Source organism: Mesoplodon densirostris, chromosome 15 (genome assembly GCF_025265405.1).
Source record: "Mesoplodon densirostris isolate mMesDen1 chromosome 15, mMesDen1 primary haplotype, whole genome shotgun sequence".
In the NCBI taxonomy this organism is placed as follows: domain Eukaryota; kingdom Metazoa; phylum Chordata; class Mammalia; order Artiodactyla; family Ziphiidae; genus Mesoplodon; species Mesoplodon densirostris.
In genome coordinates, this window is record NC_082675.1 from 47,128,311 (window position 1) to 47,148,566 (window position 20,256).

The 20,256-nt window shown below is 39.2% G+C and overlaps 1 protein-coding gene across 1 annotated transcript in view; it reads left to right on the forward strand.

Moving 5' to 3' along the window:
- Positions 1-19,874, forward strand: part of DSG3 (desmoglein 3) — a 28,849-nt gene extending 8,975 nt beyond the window's left edge. The window contains 13 exon segments of the mRNA XM_060119072.1: positions 1,262-1,417; positions 2,006-2,150; positions 3,476-3,642; positions 4,502-4,630; positions 4,908-5,093; positions 7,555-7,823; positions 9,007-9,146; positions 10,183-10,407; positions 12,321-12,584; positions 16,153-16,292; positions 16,594-16,657; positions 18,050-18,336; positions 19,257-19,874. Coding sequence (XP_059975055.1) covers positions 1,262-1,417; positions 2,006-2,150; positions 3,476-3,642; positions 4,502-4,630; positions 4,908-5,093; positions 7,555-7,823; positions 9,007-9,146; positions 10,183-10,407; positions 12,321-12,584; positions 16,153-16,292; positions 16,594-16,657; positions 18,050-18,336; positions 19,257-19,874 — 2,790 coding nt within the window.
- The last annotated feature ends 382 nt before the right edge of the window (positions 19,875-20,256 follow it).

A 20,256-nucleotide genomic window follows, 5' to 3' on the forward strand; every position in this document is an offset into this window, starting at 1 on the left:
ACAAGCCAGTAATATATAAGATAATGTCTCTCAATAAACCAATAAATACCGTACTCCTAACCACAAGTAGATTAATCACACTATTGTTCCAGGCAAGGGAGAGGTTAAAGGAATAGAGTACAAATGTAGCTGAGTTGTACTCTTCTACGAGTTGGTTCTTGGGAGAGTCAGTTTAGTCAACCACAAGCTGATGTCCAGTGCAAAAGCACAAGTCCCTTATCACTAGAGCACGTTACTAGGGAACAAAGGCATTGGTACTGGCAAGCAACATCGTGGTTTTCACCACTGCCAGGCAAAGAGCTGCCTTGCCCAGGCAGGAGCTAATAATGCCCCAAGGTCTTCAAGAGGGCTATTTAGATCAGCAAAGAGTTGCCTTGCCCAGACTGAACACTCTCAAGAGGTCCTCATAATCTCTTGATATTTAAAGCTTAAATGTCCCCCAGCCATAATGGCTGCTCCACATGTTCGTATCAATAAGCCCCTAACATTGCTCCCCAATAGCTGAGCTACTGAGTGTTTAGTGACAGCCACGGATGTCCATGACGACATCCTGGCACAGCTTCCTCAATGTAAGCAACTTCACTCTTAGAACAAAACAACTTTATTCTTAGACTTTTTTTTTAAAGCGGATTTGAAATCATACCATACCAATACACAGCAATAAGATAATTAAAGATGGTTGAGAGTCAACATTGGATTGGCCATGTATTCAGAATTGTTGAAGCTGGGTGATTAGATATATCAGGTTCATTATACTCTTCTAACTTTATAATATATTTGAAGTTTTCCCTATTAAAAAGTTTTAAAAAAAATAATAAAAGCAATGCATTCTAATATTAACACTTACTATATAATCCCTTTCCCTTTTTTTCTCCAGCTCCTCCTTTTTAAACTAAAATAAATGTCTTTTTTGGTTTTTTAATGTTACCTGCGAAGGAGGGGAGCATTCAGAAGTAGCCTTGTCAATATTAAGTGTCCTTGACTTTCTCTCAACCTTTTAACATCACCATGGTGACCACAATCTGGGCAAATATTCTAAAGCCAGAATGATTAACGACACATTGGTCCATAGTAGTCAACAGAAGCAAAAATTTGAATTTATTTCACATTCCTACTATCTATCAAGGCAAAAAAGTAAACAGCACAGTGTCAAGAAAGTGTGAATAAAATGAATAGATGACTTGAGAGTATGGAGGAGAGGAGGGGAAGGATTAGGCCTGAGTGATGATCACCTTAACATTTTGGGTATTTTGGGCTACAGATTACTTCAGACTTCCAAGCAACCCAGACTATTACCTACCACATTTCTGGAATAGGAATTGATCAGCCCCCTTTGGGAATCTTCACTGTTGACAAAAACACTGGAGAAATTAACATAACAGCCATAGTTGATCGTGAGAAAACCCCAAGCTTCCAGGTAAGTTTGTGTCCTCTATATCGGCCACCCTTCCCCTGGTGCACAGTGGCTTTAGAAGGTTAATTTAGAAGAGACATCAGTGCATGAATCCATCCACCAACAAATAACAATATTAGTCCCTCTACAAAGAGCCTCCCCTGGACTTCCCTGGCAGTCCAGCGGTTAAGACTCTGCGCTTCCTCTGCAGGGGGCGCAGGTTCGATCCCTGGTTGGGGAACTAAGATCCTGCATGCCTCGCGGCATGGCCAAAAAAGTAAAAAATAAAATAAAACAAAGAGCCTCCCCTTATGGCTGTGCCCCTGAAGGAATACCCCAGGAGGGTGCATGAGCGCTCATCTCCAGCACACTGCTTGCCAAGAGCTTCATGCTGCCAGGAGACACATAACAGCCTGCAGGAAGGGGCAATTTGCCCAACTGGTATGCCCAGAGTTGACACTTTTTCCTGCTTTGTCTCCTCTCTGGGGAAATACTTTTCCTCTTTGAACAAAAACACTGTACATGCCAGGAGAGGCCTTATCTCTACAAGTTTTAATAGTAGGCAAACTAAAGTTTGTAGAATGTTAATTAACATTTCCCCTCCTTTTCTAGATTACCTGTCGTGCTCTCAATGTCCTGGGACAAGATGTAGAGAAACTGCTTATACTAACAGTCAAAATTTTAGATATAAATGACAATGCTCCAGTGTTCTCACAAAGTATGTTCATGGGTGAAATTGAAGAAAATAGTGCTTCGAGTAAGTCTTTTGCAGTAACTACCATTTTTAATTTTTTTTTCAGATACAAGTATCACTATAGTACATCATTTTTACAAGCTAATTTATTCTCTTAGTTTCATCAGTAGTTTTGAAGAAAAATTCGTCAAGATAACCTGAGTCTTCCTTTCTAATATTTGTGGTTGAGCTACTTGTCCACTGCCAGTGTACTATATTTCCAAGTTGTGATTGTGTTATCAAGTCAAAGCTTATCCTAGTCACAAAGCTAAGGAGGTGGCTTTAGGCAACCTGGATGCATCTGCATCTAAAAAGCTGGGCTTTTTTAGATTATAAGGGACAGAGATACACTCATTACTTGGATAATGGGGGTGGGGGGTGGGGAGGGAGAATTATAAGGCCATCCAGCAAGGGAAAAAATAAAGAGAAAATAGTCCCAACCTCAACACAACCAACCAAGGCTTAGTGAGAAGTGGAGGATTTTTACGGAAGGCAGTGCAGCTCACCTGATTGAGAGAGACAGAAAGAGATATTGCAAGTGACATGTAATATTTTTTTAGCACACAGATAGTTTTTGTTGTTGTTGTTGTTGTTGTTTAATTAATTTATTTATTTTTGGCTGTGTCAGGTCTTCGTTTCTGTGCGAGGGCTTTCTCTAGTTGCGGCAAGCGGGGGCCACTCTTCATCGCGATGCGCGGGCCTCTCACTATCGCGGCCTCTCTTGTTGCGGAGCACAGGCTCCAGACGCGCAGGCTCAGTAGTTGTGGCTCACGGGCCTAATTGCTCCGCGGCATGTGGGACCTTCCCGGACCGGGGCTCGAACCTGTGTCCCCTGCATTGGCAGGCAGATTCTCAACCACTGCGCCACCAGGGGAGCCCCACACAGATAGTTTTAAGATTTCTTTTTTTAATTTTTTAAATAGATTTATTTTATTTATTTATTTAATTTTGGCCACGTTGGGTCTTTGTTGCTGCGCACGGGCTTTCTCTAGTTGCGGAGAGCAGCTTGCAGTGCGTGGGCTTCTCCTTGCAGTGCCTTGTCTCTTGCGGAGCACGGGTTCTAGGCGTGTGGGCTTCAGTTGTTGTGGCCTGCGGGCTCTAGAGCACAGGCTCAGTAGTTGTGGCACACGGATTTCGTTGCACTGCGGCAGGTGGGATCTTCCCGGGCCAGGGCTCGAACCCGTGTCCCCATCATTGGCAGGCATATTCCCAACCACTGTGCCACCAGGGAAGCCCTCTAGTTTTAAGATCTTAAAAGACAAAGATCAGTTTGAAATTGTGCTGAACATTTCATGTGAACATAATGTCAATCTTTACAATTCTTTAATAAACTTCTTCCGTATTCCTAGACTCACTGGTGATGATCCTAAATGCCACAGATGCAGATGAACCAAACCACTTGAACTCTAAAATTGCCTTCAAAATTATCTCTCAGGAACCTGCAGGCACATCCATGTTCCTCCTAAGCAGACACACCGGGGAAGTCTACACTTTGACCAGTTCACTTGATCGAGAGGTAAAGCAAGGCACTGGGGAGCGTTCAGTAACTCAGGATTCGGTTGTAAGAATGCTAAGAGAGGTGACTCCTTTCTACCTGAGAATGAAAGGAGGAAGGAATAGAGGTTCCCAGGACTCACTTGGCCCAATCTAGGGAAACTCCTTGCATCCTAGTGTGATTCTGCTGGGGTGGAATGTGTACTTGAGACCTGCGCAATCAATTGTACCTGAGGAAACAAGTATCAGCATACCTGTGGGAGTTAAAGCGGGAGAGTAAGGGAAGGCATTGCATGCATGACAAAGACTGAACTGGGGTTAATCCCTCATATGATGGAGGAGAAGGAAATTTCTTAGATGGAGGGAGAAATTTCTATCTGGAGTAAAGCCTTCTCTGGTGTCATGCTTCTTCTCCTGACTTCTTTCAAATTTACCCCTACTTCCGGAATACTAAAGAATCCCCTTCCTCTCTCTGCTCCATTGTCCTACCACATCTCCATCAATGCATGCTACCCCATCAGACTCTGTGTAACTTTTATACAAGTGATTTTCCAAACAGACCAACAAGGAAGCTCTGTAAGTGAGTTTCCCTCTGATAAACATCCCATCATCCTTGTTGTTCATTTTTGCTCTAAGTGTACTATCCTGCCCTAAGAAGCTCAGAGAAAACCTGTACTAGCCTCATAAAGACTTCCGCCCAACCATCCAGAGCCCCACATACCTCCTCTATGATGGACAATGAACAGTGCGTGTGGTCCTTCTAGAGAATGAACCATGAACTTGAATATTTTCACCTCCTTCCCACAGGAAGCAAGTAGTAGTCATTCGTATCTCTGGCACTAGAGATTAACCATTTTTCTTTATTTTTTCTCCAAATTTAGCAAGTTAGCATGTATCGTCTGGTTGTGAGTGGTGCAGACAGAGATGGAGAAGGACTAGAAACACAATGTGAATGTAGCATTAAAGTGAACGATGTCAACGATAATATCCCAACCTTCAAAGAATTGCAGGTGTGTCTTTCATTCCTTGAAAAATAACTATATACTTTTTTAATGTTATACCTTGCCATCTTAATCCAGGATTTGCCTGCTTGCTGGCTTTTATTTAAGCTCTCTGCACTTTTCTTTTAAAATAAGCTATTGTAAAATATAAGAAGTCAGTAACCAGCAAGGAGGCAATACATAATTAGAGAATTAATGACTAATGCCATTCAGGATGAATATAATTCATTTAGATAAAACCTGCCGATGAGTCTTATATTTTGCTTTTTTTTTTTTTTTTTTTTAGTATTCAGCAAGTATTGAGGAAAACACTTTGAGTTCTGACTTGCTTCGATTTCAAGTAATAGATTTGGATGAAGAGTTCACAGATAATTGGTGTGCAGTGTATTTCTTTACCTCTGGAAATGATGGGAACTGGTTTGAAATACAAACTGATGCCAAAACTAACGAAGGCATCTTGAAGGTGGTTAAGGTAAGGTCTGATTTCCCTTCAGTGGGAAAAAGGTTCTGTATTAACCAAAACTATTACTATATTTTAACCAAAACTGTCATAAATAAACTTTATTCACTTATGAATAATAATACCACTTCTTTATAGAAAACATAAAAAACACATAAAAGTAGATAGAATTTTGAAGACACACATAGCCCCATTACCTAAGAAAATTCTCTTAACATGTTGATTTGTTTCCTTCCAAGCTATCACACTTTCTATAGAAACACAAACACACTAATATACATATATTTATCAGTGTGCCTGTTTTATGCACAAGAAAGTAAAACACACTTCCTGACTTAAACTTGGGAACAGACAAGAATACATGGAATAGTTGCTTGTGAATTTGTCAACTTACTTTAAATGGATTAGCTATGGTCCTCAGAGGGGGAAAAAATGTGACATTTTCTAGAAAATGGAAATGTAAAAACTAAATCTGAAAAATAAAAAATAAATAATTGAGTAACACTTCCATTTAACAGGCTTGGCTACAATAGACCCTTCATCTGAAATAACATAAGGCTATTTATGCCTGGATATTGTATAGACTAGAAAAATATTACCACTATTTCAGGACATTCCTTGCCATAGAACATTGGACTATATGGGAGCTTCTCTCTTTAATTCTGTGACTCCAGTAGAATGACAGCTCCATAATATTCCTTAACAGGGAGATCCCTGGAATTCTAGATTGTTGGAAGCCACATAAGTGGTTGCTATTACTCTGCTTTTCAGAGTGGGTTACAGCCATCCTCAGTTGCAGGGGTTTTGTTATAAACTCCCAACAATGCCTAGGAATGAGATATTCCCAGTCTTCTGTGTTGGTGTCATCCAGTCCCCCAAACTAGAAACCTGGGCCTTATCCTTCAGTCGTGGCATTTTCTCACCACCTAGAGCCAGACATCAAATTCTGTCCTAGAAACTGCCCTTAAAGTCTAGCCCTGGTGTTCCTTCTCACAGCCTGTGTTCTTCTCGGCCTTGCCCCCTCCCTTCCTGATGGACGTACCTACCTCCTGTGTATACTTCCCTTCATTCTCCTTCGACCACATTTTTCTTAAAGCCAATTTGGACCAGTTCCTCTCCTCTTTAAAAACTTTCCTTGTTCTCCATTGGCTGTGAAAATGGCCCTCAATCAAGATTGTCCATGTGAATCACCTGCAGCTTCTCCCAGCCTGTGGCAACTACTGGTTCAGTTGGTCTGCAGGGAAGGCCAGGCAGCAAGCGGTTCTTAAAGGTTCCTCAGGGGACTCTTAATATGCAGCCAGGGTGATGACCACCTGCTAGCCTTTGAGATGACCTTCAGCCCCCTCAGAATTGCATCCAAGGTCTCTCAGCAGTCATCTCCCTATCACCTTCTGTAATTCTGGTATTTGCAAGTGCTTTCACTCTGCCTGAATAACTCCTCCTCAACCTGTATCACTCTGCTCACATGAAAACCTCTCGGAAGCCTTTCCTGACTTTCTCAAGTACAAGTCTTCACTCGCTTTCACACACAGACTCTGTAATCTCTTTTGTCAATTACCCCTTATATTATAATTACCTATTTAAGCATCGTTCTCTTCTTCTCCACTAGGAAACACTTGAGCCCACAAAACCAGTCATTGCAGAGTTAAAACTCAAATCTGGATCTCATACCTTAATTATTTTCAGTTATACACAAATGTAACCAAAATGAACATTTCCTTAACCCATCACCCTTAAAAATTTACTAGTGAATGGAAAAAGCTATCCTGGGATACCTCAGGCCTTGATTTGGGCCACTCAATAACAGGATCAAACAAATAGGTAACACACAGGACTATCTGAAAATGGTTCTATGAAGAGTCGGTGGGCCACCCACTCATCGTTTTGCAGAGGCCTATTTGCCAACCAAGTTTATTAGGATACTTTATCTTTGCCAACAGGGAATTTTTAAAGCCAGAAAAGATATTATTGCACAGGAATCCAATAACTATTCTGTGAATGGGCATAGCTGCCGTTTACAGGAATGTATTATGGGCCTTAATTAGTTCAGTCCTTACAACGATCTGATGAGGTAAGGGTTTTTTACCAGAAGCAAAAAGTTGAGGATCAGAGATAGTAAATATTGTGCCCTGAGTCACATAGCTATTAAGTAGCAGAATCAGGGTTCAAACCATGTGACCATAGAAAATTTGTGATTCTTTCCACTGTACCACACAGCCTGAAGAAACTATAAAGGTGTTTTGTTAGTCTAAAAAGAAGTACTCTGCTTTGTAAGTATCCGTTACCAAACTGAGGTTTCATGAGTTACAAATTCTAAAGGATTCTCATCACAGCATTGCGAAGATCTGTGAAACCATTTCGCTGTATAGAAATAAAGGATTCATTCATAGCACGTAACATAGAGCTCTCTTGTCCTCTTTCCAGATCATATTTTTGTGACGCCTCTTTCCTCCTAATTTTATTTTTACTCTAGTCTCTAGATTATGAACAACGACAAAGTGTGCAACTTGTTATCGCCGTCAGAAACAAAGCTGAATTTCACACATCAGTCTCTCAAAGTAGGGTCCAGTCAACCGCACTCACAATCCAAGTAATAAATATGAAGGAAGGAATTATATTCCGTCCTCCTTTCAAGACATTTGTTGTCCCAAAAGGCATAAGCGGTACAAACCTGATCAATTATATCGTGGGATCATATCAAGCCATTGATGAAGACACTGGCAAAGCTGCCTTATCTGTCAAGTGAGATTTTATTTTAATATTTTATTATTCTTTGAATTTTTTTTATTTTATTGAAGTTTAGTTGATTTACAATGTTGTGTTAATTTCTGCTGTACAGCAAAGCAACTCAGTTATACATATATAATCTTTTTCATATTCTTTTCCATTATGGTTTATCACAGGATATTGAACATAATTCCCTGTGCTATACAGTAGGACCTTGTTGTTTACCTTGACTAGTTTTAATTTATAAACTATTACAATATAACATCTAAACTATTCTGTGCCAAGGATACAAAGAGATACAAAGCAGCCAACTCAAGGAACCATATAACTCAAAAAGAGGCATGCTATGAGCAAAGGTAGCATAAGCATAAGTTAAAGTGGAAACTAAGAAAAGAATGACTTAGCCTGTCTAGAGAGATCAGGAAAAAGTTTCATGGAGACTTTCAGTTGGGTCTTAAAAAAGAGTAGAATTTCACCAGAAGACCGTGGTGCAGTCAGATAGAACAGCACATACAAGACACATATGCCTAAAATAGTAGAGCACCATGCAAAGTAGCTGCTGCAGTATAAAGAGCAAGGACACAGGGACTTCTGTGGTGGTGCAGTGGTTAAGAATCCACCTGCCAACGCAGGGGACATGGGTTCGATCCCTGGTCTGGGAAGATCCCACATGCCACGGAGCAACAAAGCCCATGTGCCACCATTATTGTATTCTGCATGCCTTAGGGCCCATGTGCCACAATTACTGAGCCCACGTGCTGCAACTACTGAAGCCCACGCACCTAGAGCCTGTGCTCCACAAGAGAAGCCACCGCAATGAGAAGCCCGCACACCGCAACAAAGAGTAGCCCCCGCTCACCCCAATTAGAGAAAGCCCATGCAGCAACAAAGACAAAACGCAGCCAAAAAGAAATTTTAAAATAAAACAATAATAATAATCTTCATTAAAAAAAAGAACAAGGACACAGTTATTTTACTGAGCAGAGCAGAAAATTGAAAAACCAGGCTAACATATACTTAAGGATTATGAAATACTGCTTGTCTGTGCTAATATGTTAAGCTTCTGCTGCTTTTATAAAAGTATATTTCATAGTCTTATACTAAGTATAAATATATTAAATATTAATGAGTCATCTTCATTAAATAGGTAACATTCCATGTTTAAAAAAAAAACCTATTGTTTTCTATTACAAAACAGATACATCTTGGGACGTAATGATGGTGGTTTGCTAACTATTGATTCAAGCACTGCTCAAATCAAATTTGTCAAAAATACTTTTCGGGATGTTACTTTCATAGTTAACAAGACAATCACAGCTGAGGTTCTGGCCATAGATGGTAAGAAAAAATATTTCATTTTTAGAGAAATGTTACTCCAACTGGCATTTCTTGATGAATAGATGATTTTGATTATTAACATATTACCTTTATCATTAGATGAAGTTAATTATCTGAGGTAGCTAAATCCAGGAGAAGACTGAGCATCCCAGCTTCTCACTGGAGTTTGTTGGACCAGTGAATTCTGTGTTGGTCCTATGGTTGGCTGTTGGGGCAGGAATTTCTGGGTTTGAGAAGGTGGATAAAGATTGAGACAGAAAGCCTATCAGGGAAGCTCAGCTCCAATGTGAGGTGCCTCTGTGAGTTACTTACACACAGAGTGAGTTACTTATAGACATCTCAAGCACTTATATCATTGAACAATAAAAATCTTTTGAAATGTTTTTAAAATAATATTCATGGACTATTTGTGTTTCCCTAAGTGTAAAATTAATTTATGCTCAAGGCGATCAGCAAACATAAAAATAAAACAAAAGAATAAACACCCAAAATCATATTATCTGGGAAAACAGAAAAAAGCACTAAGGGAAACAACAGAAATAATTCATAATCCCACCACTGAGAGATTTTTATTTTATTGTTTTTGATTGTCAACATTAAAAAATTTTTCTTCAATAAACTTTATATTTTGGGTAATAAAAATAAATCATAGTTTATTCCAAATACTTTGGCTCAAGCTTTAGAAGCAAAAATCTTTCACACAGTCTGGGCTCGTGCAGTAGGATACATTTAAGAAAACTATTATTTTTATGTTGATTTCATTTGTAATCAGTGAATTTATCACCTTAGAGGTCTTGGTTCCAAGCTTATTAAATTAATAGCCATGCTTCTAATCAAGACATCTGCCAAGTTGATAAATTTAAATTTGCTCTCAACAAGGTGTGGAAATTGGGTGACTTGTGGGAATAACGAATACAATTTCTCATGAGCAGATATGCTAATCTGGTTGCATATGAGAGAAATTTTAAAGGTTTATTTAGTTATTTTTTGTACAACTTGTGTATATTTCTCTAACACTAAAATGTTACTCTTATAGGAAAAACAGGTGAAACTGCTACAGGCACCATATATGTCCAAATAGGTTCTCTTAATGAAAATTGTCCAACAATTGTCCTGGAAAAGGAAACAATCTGTAGTTCATCACCTTCCGTGGTTGTCAAAGCTATATCACTGGACAGTGATAAATATACTGGCTCCTACACATTTTCACAGGACAAGCAAAATATAGAACTGTCAGTGTGGACGATCACAAGACGTGATGGTGAGTACTTGTAAAGCTGCTTCCGCAAATGAAAGTTGTTACTTCTTTATATTTCCAGAAGGTTAAGAGAGAGTTCTTTTGGGAGCAGTTCCTTTCCAAGAGTAGTTTTTAAAATTCTTTGTAATGAAGATGAGGTCCTAGCCTCATGAATTTCTTCTCTCTTCAGGAAAGAAAAGGGATGATACAATATAATATTAGCACTATTTAATATTTTCTGCTTTTCATGTGGACTCTAATTTTTAGATATCTTTATATTTTTAATTTTTTATCTGTACCTCCACAGCACCCCAAAAAAATAAAAATAAAAAGATTATAGTCGGGCACCTATTTTACTGCAGAGCTGTTTAGGTTTCTAAATACAGCCTTCATGTCTGCAGGCTGTCAACAGACATGAAGCACTGAAGGGGTCAGCCTGCTCAAGGCTGTCACTAGTCGGTCACTAGTCAGGAATCTTGAGAGCATGGTGGACTGAAATTTGTAAACCTATTAGCCAATGGGCAAAAGCTAATCCATCCTTCCTTTTCTCCGAACCTTTATCATGCTAATTTCACATTTCCTGTTTTCCAGGAGTCTCACAGAAAAAGCCATTAGACAATAAGAATCTTCTCCCTTTTAGGATTTTATAATGACCAGCAGGCACTTCAAATCCTTTGTAAATGAACTCACTTATCTCTAGCTCTTTTCTGAACTACTCTTGCTTCCTTTCATGAATGTGCTTACTCTGTGGTACCTTAGTCATAGGGATCTGCCATTGATAGAGTCACCAAAGGCATCTTGTTCTCCGTGGCCTTCTTTCCCGGGGTCTTACTGATCCTGGTGTAGGGATCTGGCTCCGAACTGTGCATGTAGCCAAATGGGTTTACCAGACACATGTCCAGTGAAAAGGCTACAAAAGAAACATCATAGAGAGACAGGACCTGGCACTAGACACACCTGTGTGGGTGAGGGTAGGCAAGGTAGCAGTGGTTGGACTAGGTGGGTCAGGCACAATGTCAAGGGGCATGATGGGGTCAAGAATGATTCAAGGGATACAACCCTACAGCTTATGAGAGCTGCTGCTGGAGCCCACTTAGGAAGGGATAGCATAGCAATGAAGAATGGAGTACGATCATTGCTCATGAGTCAGAGAAGCAACAGGCCTTCACCGCAGGGAATCCCATACAACTGGCATTAGGCTCATGGGATGAGTACTGACAGGAGCAGCTGAAGTAGCAGCAGCCAAAGCAGAAATTCAGTCTTGATAAGTCAGGCACCAAAGCATGGAGTGAGGCGGAAGGGATACATTCAGAGATCTACACCAGGTTCCAGGGGTTGGTGCAGACGTACAGAAGAGTGGTTAAGTCCCAGAAGAAGGAGGCCTGGGATTTAAATGATGCCCATCTCCCCTCCTCTTTTGGGGGAAAATCAAGATAGGACTGAGGGGCTTCCCTGGTGGCGCCGTGGTTGAGAGTCCGCCTGCCGATGCAGGGGACACGGGTTCGTGCCCTGGTCTGGGAGGATCCCACATGCCGTGGAGCGGCTGGGCCCGTGAGCCATGGCCGCTGAGCCTGTGCATCTGGAGCCTGTGCTTCTCAACGGGAGAGGCCACAACAGTGAGAGGCCCGCGTAAGGCAAAAAAAAAAAAATATATATATATATATATATATATATATATATATGACTGAGTTTTCACGGGGGAGAATAATGGGCCCATCTGGGGCAGACAGGAGGACAGGAGGAAGTACAGCCCCATACACCCACTGATCTCCAAGAGCCCTCATATCTGCTCAAGCCTCACCCTACTATTTGTGACAGTGATGTCTGTTACAACTCTGGTTCTGTTCACCAAAAAGAAAAAAAAAAACGTAGTTTGCAGAGCAAGGAGCAAGATACGCCTTGTTCTACTGCTGATTTGTTTGGTTGTTTCCCTTCAGCCACCTCCGCAAACCTACAAAGCACGAAGCAGGTATCTCCCGGTGTGTACAGAATCCCCCTGATCATCACGGACAGCAAGGGCATGTGGTGCAAGACCCCGGAGAACTTGACTCTGGAAGTCTGTCAGTGTGACAGCAGTGGCACCTGTAGAGATTCGGGCACGACCGAAACCCCTGTCCCTGGGACCCCTAATGGAGAGAGTTCCAGGAGGCTGGGGCCTGCCGCCATTGGCCTGCTGTTCCTCGGTCTTTTGCTGCTGCTGTGTGAGTATGCCGCAGCATCATCCTGCTTGCACTGGGTGTCAGCACATGCAGAGGCCTTCCCGCTGCATGGACAATGCATCTCCGCAGTTGTTTTAAAGGCAAAGCTGGGGGGAAATGGCATTTTCAGGAAGAATCGGAAATGGCATTTTCAGGAAAAATCAGAAATGTTTAAAGCTAACACGTCACCTGCCAACAATCTGTATTTATAATACAGAAAAGCAAGTCGTATATGTTAGACATATAGAAAACAGCACGAGAGACTCAAGAAGGAAAAAAATGAAGCATGAATAGTCTACACACTGGCCATGATGTTCATGGTCAAAATAATGACTTTATCCATGAGTGTGGCACTTTCTAAAATGTCTTTTTTGTATACAGATCTCATGAAATTCTAAAATAAAATAGAACCCTGGCCAAATAAATTTAGGGAAAATATATAAGATATCATAAGCCTTGAGCTTTACAGTGCACATAAATATATCACAGACTCTGAGAAGTTATTGCTTAATCCAGAATTTCCTCAGAATAGCTTTCTACCTGAAAATATACTCCTGTAAGGCTCTCATACTTAATATATTATTGAACACATTGAGGGAAATTACACACATGTATTATTTTTCAATAAAACTAAAATTTATTTTTTTAATAGGTAGGTTTCAAAAATTACACTTAAAATCGTGTGAATCAATTAGTATTTTGAATGTAATAAGTCTCTATTTAAAAGAACTTCATGGAAAATTCTTATATTATAAATAAAAGAAATCCTTGATAAATTCACAGTCACTTCCCTAATTTATTATAGAACCATAGACTTTTAGAGTTAAAATGATTATTCAACCTCTTAATGTATTTTTTTTAATTTATGAGATATTTTTAAACCACAAAGAAGAACAGAAAATTGCCATGACAAGCACAAATATAACCACAACTCAGACTTAACAGATAGTAATATTTGCACATATATAATCATATAACATATAACTATCACTCAGACTTAACAGACATTAATATTTGCCATATTTATTCAGATCTCTTTTTAAAAAAGAAATAAATTACTATCCATATATTTAGTGGCCTCCTACACATGCCATATATTCTTCTTCCTCTTTCCCCTTAAGTGTTTACTATTCTAAAGTTAGCATGCATCATTTCATTTAATAGCTGAAACTGACACTCAGAGTTTCAGTTTTCCAATGTCATGATTAGTCAATTTCAAATCCAAAAATTTTTCAAGTACCTATATATGAGTCTTTATATAGATCAATCAAGTTCAATCAAGATCAATCAAATTCCCAAGAAAGGGAACTTGATTCTGGTTTTCATGTAGTAGTAGATTTATGCATGTCTAACTCTATGGAAAACATATACCATGATAAAGCTGTAATATATATAATAATATGATATAAAATAAAAGTGAACACTAAGGAATATTGCAGAGGTTTCACAGACTCAGGGGAATCATCCATTTGAGCCTTGGAAAATGAGTAGGATATAGCAAGTACAAAAAGAGGGAAAGGTGTTTCCAAAGGGTAACAGCATGAGCCAAAACCAGAAAATGCTTGGCAGGTTTTAGGAAGCACACAACCTTGAGAGGCTAAAGCAAGGGGAAATTGTGGAGAGTGAAGGAGATGAAACTGGAGAATGCTTTGGGACTAGTTTGAAAGAGCTTACACACACATGGAAAGGAGAGTTGCTGAGAGTATTTGAATAAAAGACTAACACGATCATATTTGTATTTTAGAAAGATAACATTGGCACAGTGTGTACTGTAAATTAAAAAGGAAAGAACAGTTAGGAGGTTATTGTAATGGTTCACAAGGGATGATGGAGGCCAGGTTTTGAGCCATGGCATAAGACTGGAAAGGAAAGGATTGATGTGCAAGGCACGATGTGGGTACATGGAGAGGATCTGGAGACAAATGGATAGGAAGAGTGGAACAGAAGTCCATATGCACCCCTGAATTTGGCTGCTACTGAAACCATTAAATGAAATTGAAAATATCAGAGAAAGCACAGATAAGTTGGGTGGCAATGATAAGTCTGATTTTGAAATGTTGAATTTTGAGGTATGCATATATCCTCTAGGCTACTGTACATTTAGGACTGTGGCTCAGGATGACAGTCAGAGGTAATATACTCCATTATTCCCACAATCAAATTTGCTTCTTATGAAATATCACCATTTGCAAAATGTCGTACCTTGAATTTTGTGCAGGACAGAACTTTCTCTGGATGCATATGTAAAAACCTAATACATATTGCACACACAATGATAAACAAGATTTCTAAAAGACTATTATGGCCACCTAAAAATACTGATCATACAAATATATATTCATCACTTTTCAAAACTAATTTGTCCATTTATAATATTCAACCCTTCCCACACATTTAACAAAGTCATAGAATTAAGAATGGCAATAAGTAAAGAAAACCTTTAGAAGTATCACTTATATGAACATTACATTAAATTTTGAGAAAATGTATTATGTCCAACTTACTTTATTTTATATACTTGGCCTAATTTTTTTCATTTATGTATATATAAAATATATAAAACTGACCTAATTTGTACAACTGATGTAGCCCATCCAAACAATACTGGCAAGTCCTCATGGCACTCAGTACCATCCTTTATCTGTATTATCTCATTTAATCCTCACAACAATCTATGAGGTAGATACTATATATTCTCCCATTCTTTGGATCAGTTAATGGAGGCAAGAAAAGATGACATAATTTGTCCAGCTGGTGAATGGTGGAACCAAAACTCAAACCCTAGAAGTCTGACTCCAGAGGCTATATACTCTTAAATCTCTCACTAAGCTGCCAGTAAGTGAACAGAATTCAAACATTAGGATTCAGGTGGCCTCAGCAGGCCAAAGGTGGAGGTGGGGTCACTGACTACCTAGACTGAGAAGTGCCTCCTTTCTCTCTTGGCCCATTAGCCTGAGAATGATGTTAATCTTTATTGCTAAGACTGATATGCACAGAAAGAAGTAATTACCCAGGCAGGAAGGCCCCCCCAAGCTAAGAATTCCTAAGTCACAATTAAGAGTGCAATGATATTAGATCATCACTCTAGTTGCTGAGGGAGTTTGCAAGTTAATGGCTATTCTCTAAGAGATCATTAGAGACCAGATTACCAAATCACTATAATGCCCACCTAAAATCTTGACTCTTCGGGTGTGTATTCACTTGACACGATATACATTGCCTCAACATGTACAAATAAATGCAATAATAAAAAATATATATATATTACGGAAAATGATTGAGGAACTGAATGGCCACCTTTATCATTCATCAAACAGTGCCTATTTTAAGAAAACAATATACGTGTCTCAAGAATAATCTGATCTGTCTCCTTCAGTTTCATAGTCATGTGAAATTTTAGTATGCTTAATTTACTAAATTTTATTTTGTAGAAGCAAATTTTGCTTTCTATTAGATTATCCATAAGCGTTAAAAATTATTGTATTTTCTTTGTAATGTTTCTGACAATTGCCATATCAAATTGTTTCCAAGTGATTCAAATGTTCTGATATTTTGTTTTCCTATATACTAGTGGTCCCCCTTCTGCTGTTGACCTGTTGCTGTGGGACCGGTCCTATCGGGGGAGTGACCGGTGGATTCATCCCAGTGCCTGATGGTTCAGAAGGAACAATTCGTCCGTGGGGAATCGAAGGAGCCCGACCTGAAGACAAGGTGAGGATACACTTTGTAAAACATTTATTTCAATCATACAGAACAAAATTCGATTTATATTCATATAGATAAAGAGGTAATGGGGTATAAAAATGATACTCCTGACCCTCAAGGACCCATGAGAGTCAGTACTAAAATGAATGGAGCCTTTTAGGATCTTAGCTCTTCAGATGTCAAATCATAAAAATGTTACTCCTGGAAGAATTTGAAATTCTTGTAATGTCTCCATTTGCATATCTTACTTATATTGGTGAAATCTGGGTAATTTTTAAATGTATTTTTTTTTGCATATGGTTTGTAGGAAATTGCAAATATCTGTGTGACACCTATAACTGCCAATGGAATAGATTTCATGGAAAAGTCTGGTAAGTGAACATAAAATTTATTTTTGAAAGCAATAATGAGTTAAATAAGAAATATTGAAAAATAAGAAATGTTCTAAATTATTTTCTTAATAATTTGCATATTTGTGCACATACTGAGAGATGTTACCCCTGAAATAGGGTTTCAATGAAATGGTTTATTGTTAGTATATCAGTCAATTCTGTGACCTAGCTCTGGCTTCAATAAGTTCATTTGTCCACTGATGTCACCATTTTTTACTAGCTGAAGATTTGCTATACATTTCCAAACTTTAATAAACTGAAGTAGAGCTCTCAGGGGGTCAATTATTAATTTTTTAATAAGCAAAGATTTCACACATATAGAAAAATGTAAAGGAAAATATAACAAACACTATGTACTCACCACCCAACTTTGCCTATCAACATTAGTAATATTCGCAGTTAAAGCCTCATGTGTGCACATCCTAGGTCTTGTTGCACTTCTTCCTTCCCCAGAGCTAACAGGATCCTGATTTGAGTTCAATTACCAATTCTTATATTTAATCATAATGGGACAAGAATCACTTATTTGTCATATAGGTGAAATTATTTATTTCTTTGGTTTACCAAATGACTATTTTACTCATCTTATCTCAACACTGCAACTAAGGTGTAAACTAGAACCATAAGACCTAATGCCTAATATTCAGTTTTTTCTTAATTCCATGCTTAGCAATAGATTGTTTTTAAATGTCCAGCCTGAAAACTCCACATAAGATCTCCCCCAAGAATGTAACTGTCTTTATCAGCTACCTTAATCCTTAATCCTTACCTGCTTCTCCCATTATAATTACATAGCAAAAACTATATTTAGAATTCTCTAGAAAAAATAGCTTCCCATGAAAATGCAATGTAAAAGTAACAGGCAAAATAGTCACAGCTTATTAAATTTTCATTAAGCACCAAGACACCAAATTAGCATCTGCTAATTTGCATGATTACATTATGTATGTTTCCTCTTTGGTTTCCATATTGAGCCAATATGACAGCTTAATTATAATTTCTTTTTTCCTGAAAACGAACAAGCATTACATTAGAAGCTTTCCAATGCTGTGTGCTGAATATTCTGTTTTTACTTTTCCATTTCTGGCCGTTGTCACTGAAAATCTATTTCCTTTGTATATTTTTTCAATTAGCATGTTTTCAGAGCTATTTCATCTGCTGATATCCTCTGTTACGTCCTCACCTCCTCTGTTACTCTCACATAACAGACTGCGGGATGTTCTTATCACCTCGAGTCATAAAATTGTATTTTCTCCCACATACTTGCTTTACTTGGCAACTGCTCACGGATATCAAAGACCAGGAAAAAAAACAAAATAAAACAAAACAAATCACAGCATGAGATGTTATCGAATTTTCTCCTGTTTTTAGAAGTTTTTACAAATACATACGCTGGAGGGACGGGGGTGGAAGGAACTTCTGGAATGGAAGTGACCACCAACCCTGGAGCAGCTGCAGGATCTGGAGCCGCTGCAGGATCTGGAGCCGCTGCAGGATCTGGAGCCGCTGCAGAATTCGGAACAGCCGCTGGACTTAGCAACTATTCTGCAACTATTGTGTCCGGAACGATGAGAAGAAGGTATTCCATGGAAGGAACCAACAAGGACTATGGTGAGGGGGCAATAAACATGAACTTCCTAGACTCCTACTTTTCTCAGGTAATTTGGTGGAAAACTTTGTTATCTTGTTTACATTAGAGATCTTTCTACTTGACTCTACTTCAGTTTTACAGTTCGTTTGTTTGCAGCTTGGGGAAATACAAGAAAAAAAAAGTAGAGACTCCTTGTAAAATAATACAGATAACCTAAGATGGCTGCCAAAATCCAGCTACTGGTCAAAAGGAAGAAGGGGCCAGTAGACATAAGATGAGAGAATATGGCACCTCATTCCTCCAGCTGGAATAACAACAGAAAGCAAAACCTTTTGCATTTCAGATCAGCAGCATCCTCTTTAGGAATACAAAGCAGCTTATTTTCTATTTCCAATACCATGAAGGATGTCAGAATACATCTGCAAACATTTTTCTGAGAGTGTTAGAGTATTCTTCACATTGTCAAGGAGTCCATGTCCAAAAATGTTGAAGAACCATTGAGTTAATGACCCAAACATAAAAGTGGGAGCGAGGGCTGTGGTCCAAGATTAGGTGAAGTGTCAGGAAGCATAGAATCAAAATGGGACAAGGGTGCAAGAACAGAGAGGACTTTGGGAGGAAGGTTGCTTGCCTCTTGGTTGGTGCATCTTTAGAACGGATCTCACCTACAGTTTCGGTATCAGAACTGGCAACTGCTGGCATCTAGCCTGGTAGAGCAGATGAAGGCTGACACTGTGTGTGAGGAGAGACTGGCAGGAAGGGCTTGTTTAGGATGAGGATTCTTGGAATATTCCGAGGTGTGGCATGGGCCCTATTTACAGGTCAAGCTCTCACAAGATTACTGATACAGAGGATGCCCTTACTTCTATGGATTACCTAAATCACGCATTCTTGATCAAACCTTGAGTTCTAAGAATGGTATAATATTACATTTTTCCACTGAGTGTCTCTTACGATTCATTTTTTTCCACTTTTCTCCACCTTTAGAAAGCATTTGCCTGTGCCGAGGAAGACGATGGCCAGGAAGCAAACGATTGCTTGCTGATCTATGATAACGAAGGAATGGGTGCCCCTGGTTCTCCCACCGGCTCCCTGGGTTGTTGCAGTTTTATTGCTGATGAGTTTGATGACAGCTGCTTGGACTCACTCAGTCCCAAATTTAAAAAACTTGCAGAGATAAGCCTTGGGATGGATGACGAAGCCAAAAACTCTCAGCCACCCACCAAAGAGAGCGGTTCTGGGATTGAATCCCGTGGCCAATCCGTACAAGTCCAGCAGTCAGAATCTGTTAGGTATCAGATTTTGTCAGGCAGCCAGGGAGCGTCTGCTTTGTCTGCTTCTGGCTCTGTCCTCCAGCCAGCCATTTCCATCCGTGACCCTTTGCAGCATGGTAGCTATTTGGTAATGGAGACTGGCTCAGTTTCTTGTTCCTATGTGCAGCCTTCCACTGCAGTCTTTGATCCACTTCTCACATAAAATGTAATAGTGACGGAAAGAGTGATTTGTCCCATTTCCAGTGTTCCTGGCAACCTACATGGTCTGGCAGAGCTACAAGGGTCAGGTCGTAAAATCTGTACAGAAGATCCTTGTTCCCTTCTGATGTGACCAGAATGAACTGGAATTATATACTGGCCAAATATGGATATTTGAACCAAATTATTCAAAATAGCATAGCAAATCTCACAGTATTGGTCTGATTTGGCACTTATTTGCTACTCTCATAAACTGATCATGATTACAGTCTAAATTGTCTAGTTTATATCCCCAAACTGGATGTGTTGTCACTCTTACTTCTCAAATACTATTCAAGTCCTTGTAAATCTTAATGTTTTACAAAAAAATCTTGAGATCATATTCAGTGGGAAATTTTCCTAATAATTTTTAAACTTCAAATGCCATGTGTTTTAGTGGATTAAGTGCTTGGAGTCAAGAACCCCAGTTGTTGAATCTTTCACCTTTTCTTATATCATTAATAATGATATGTCAT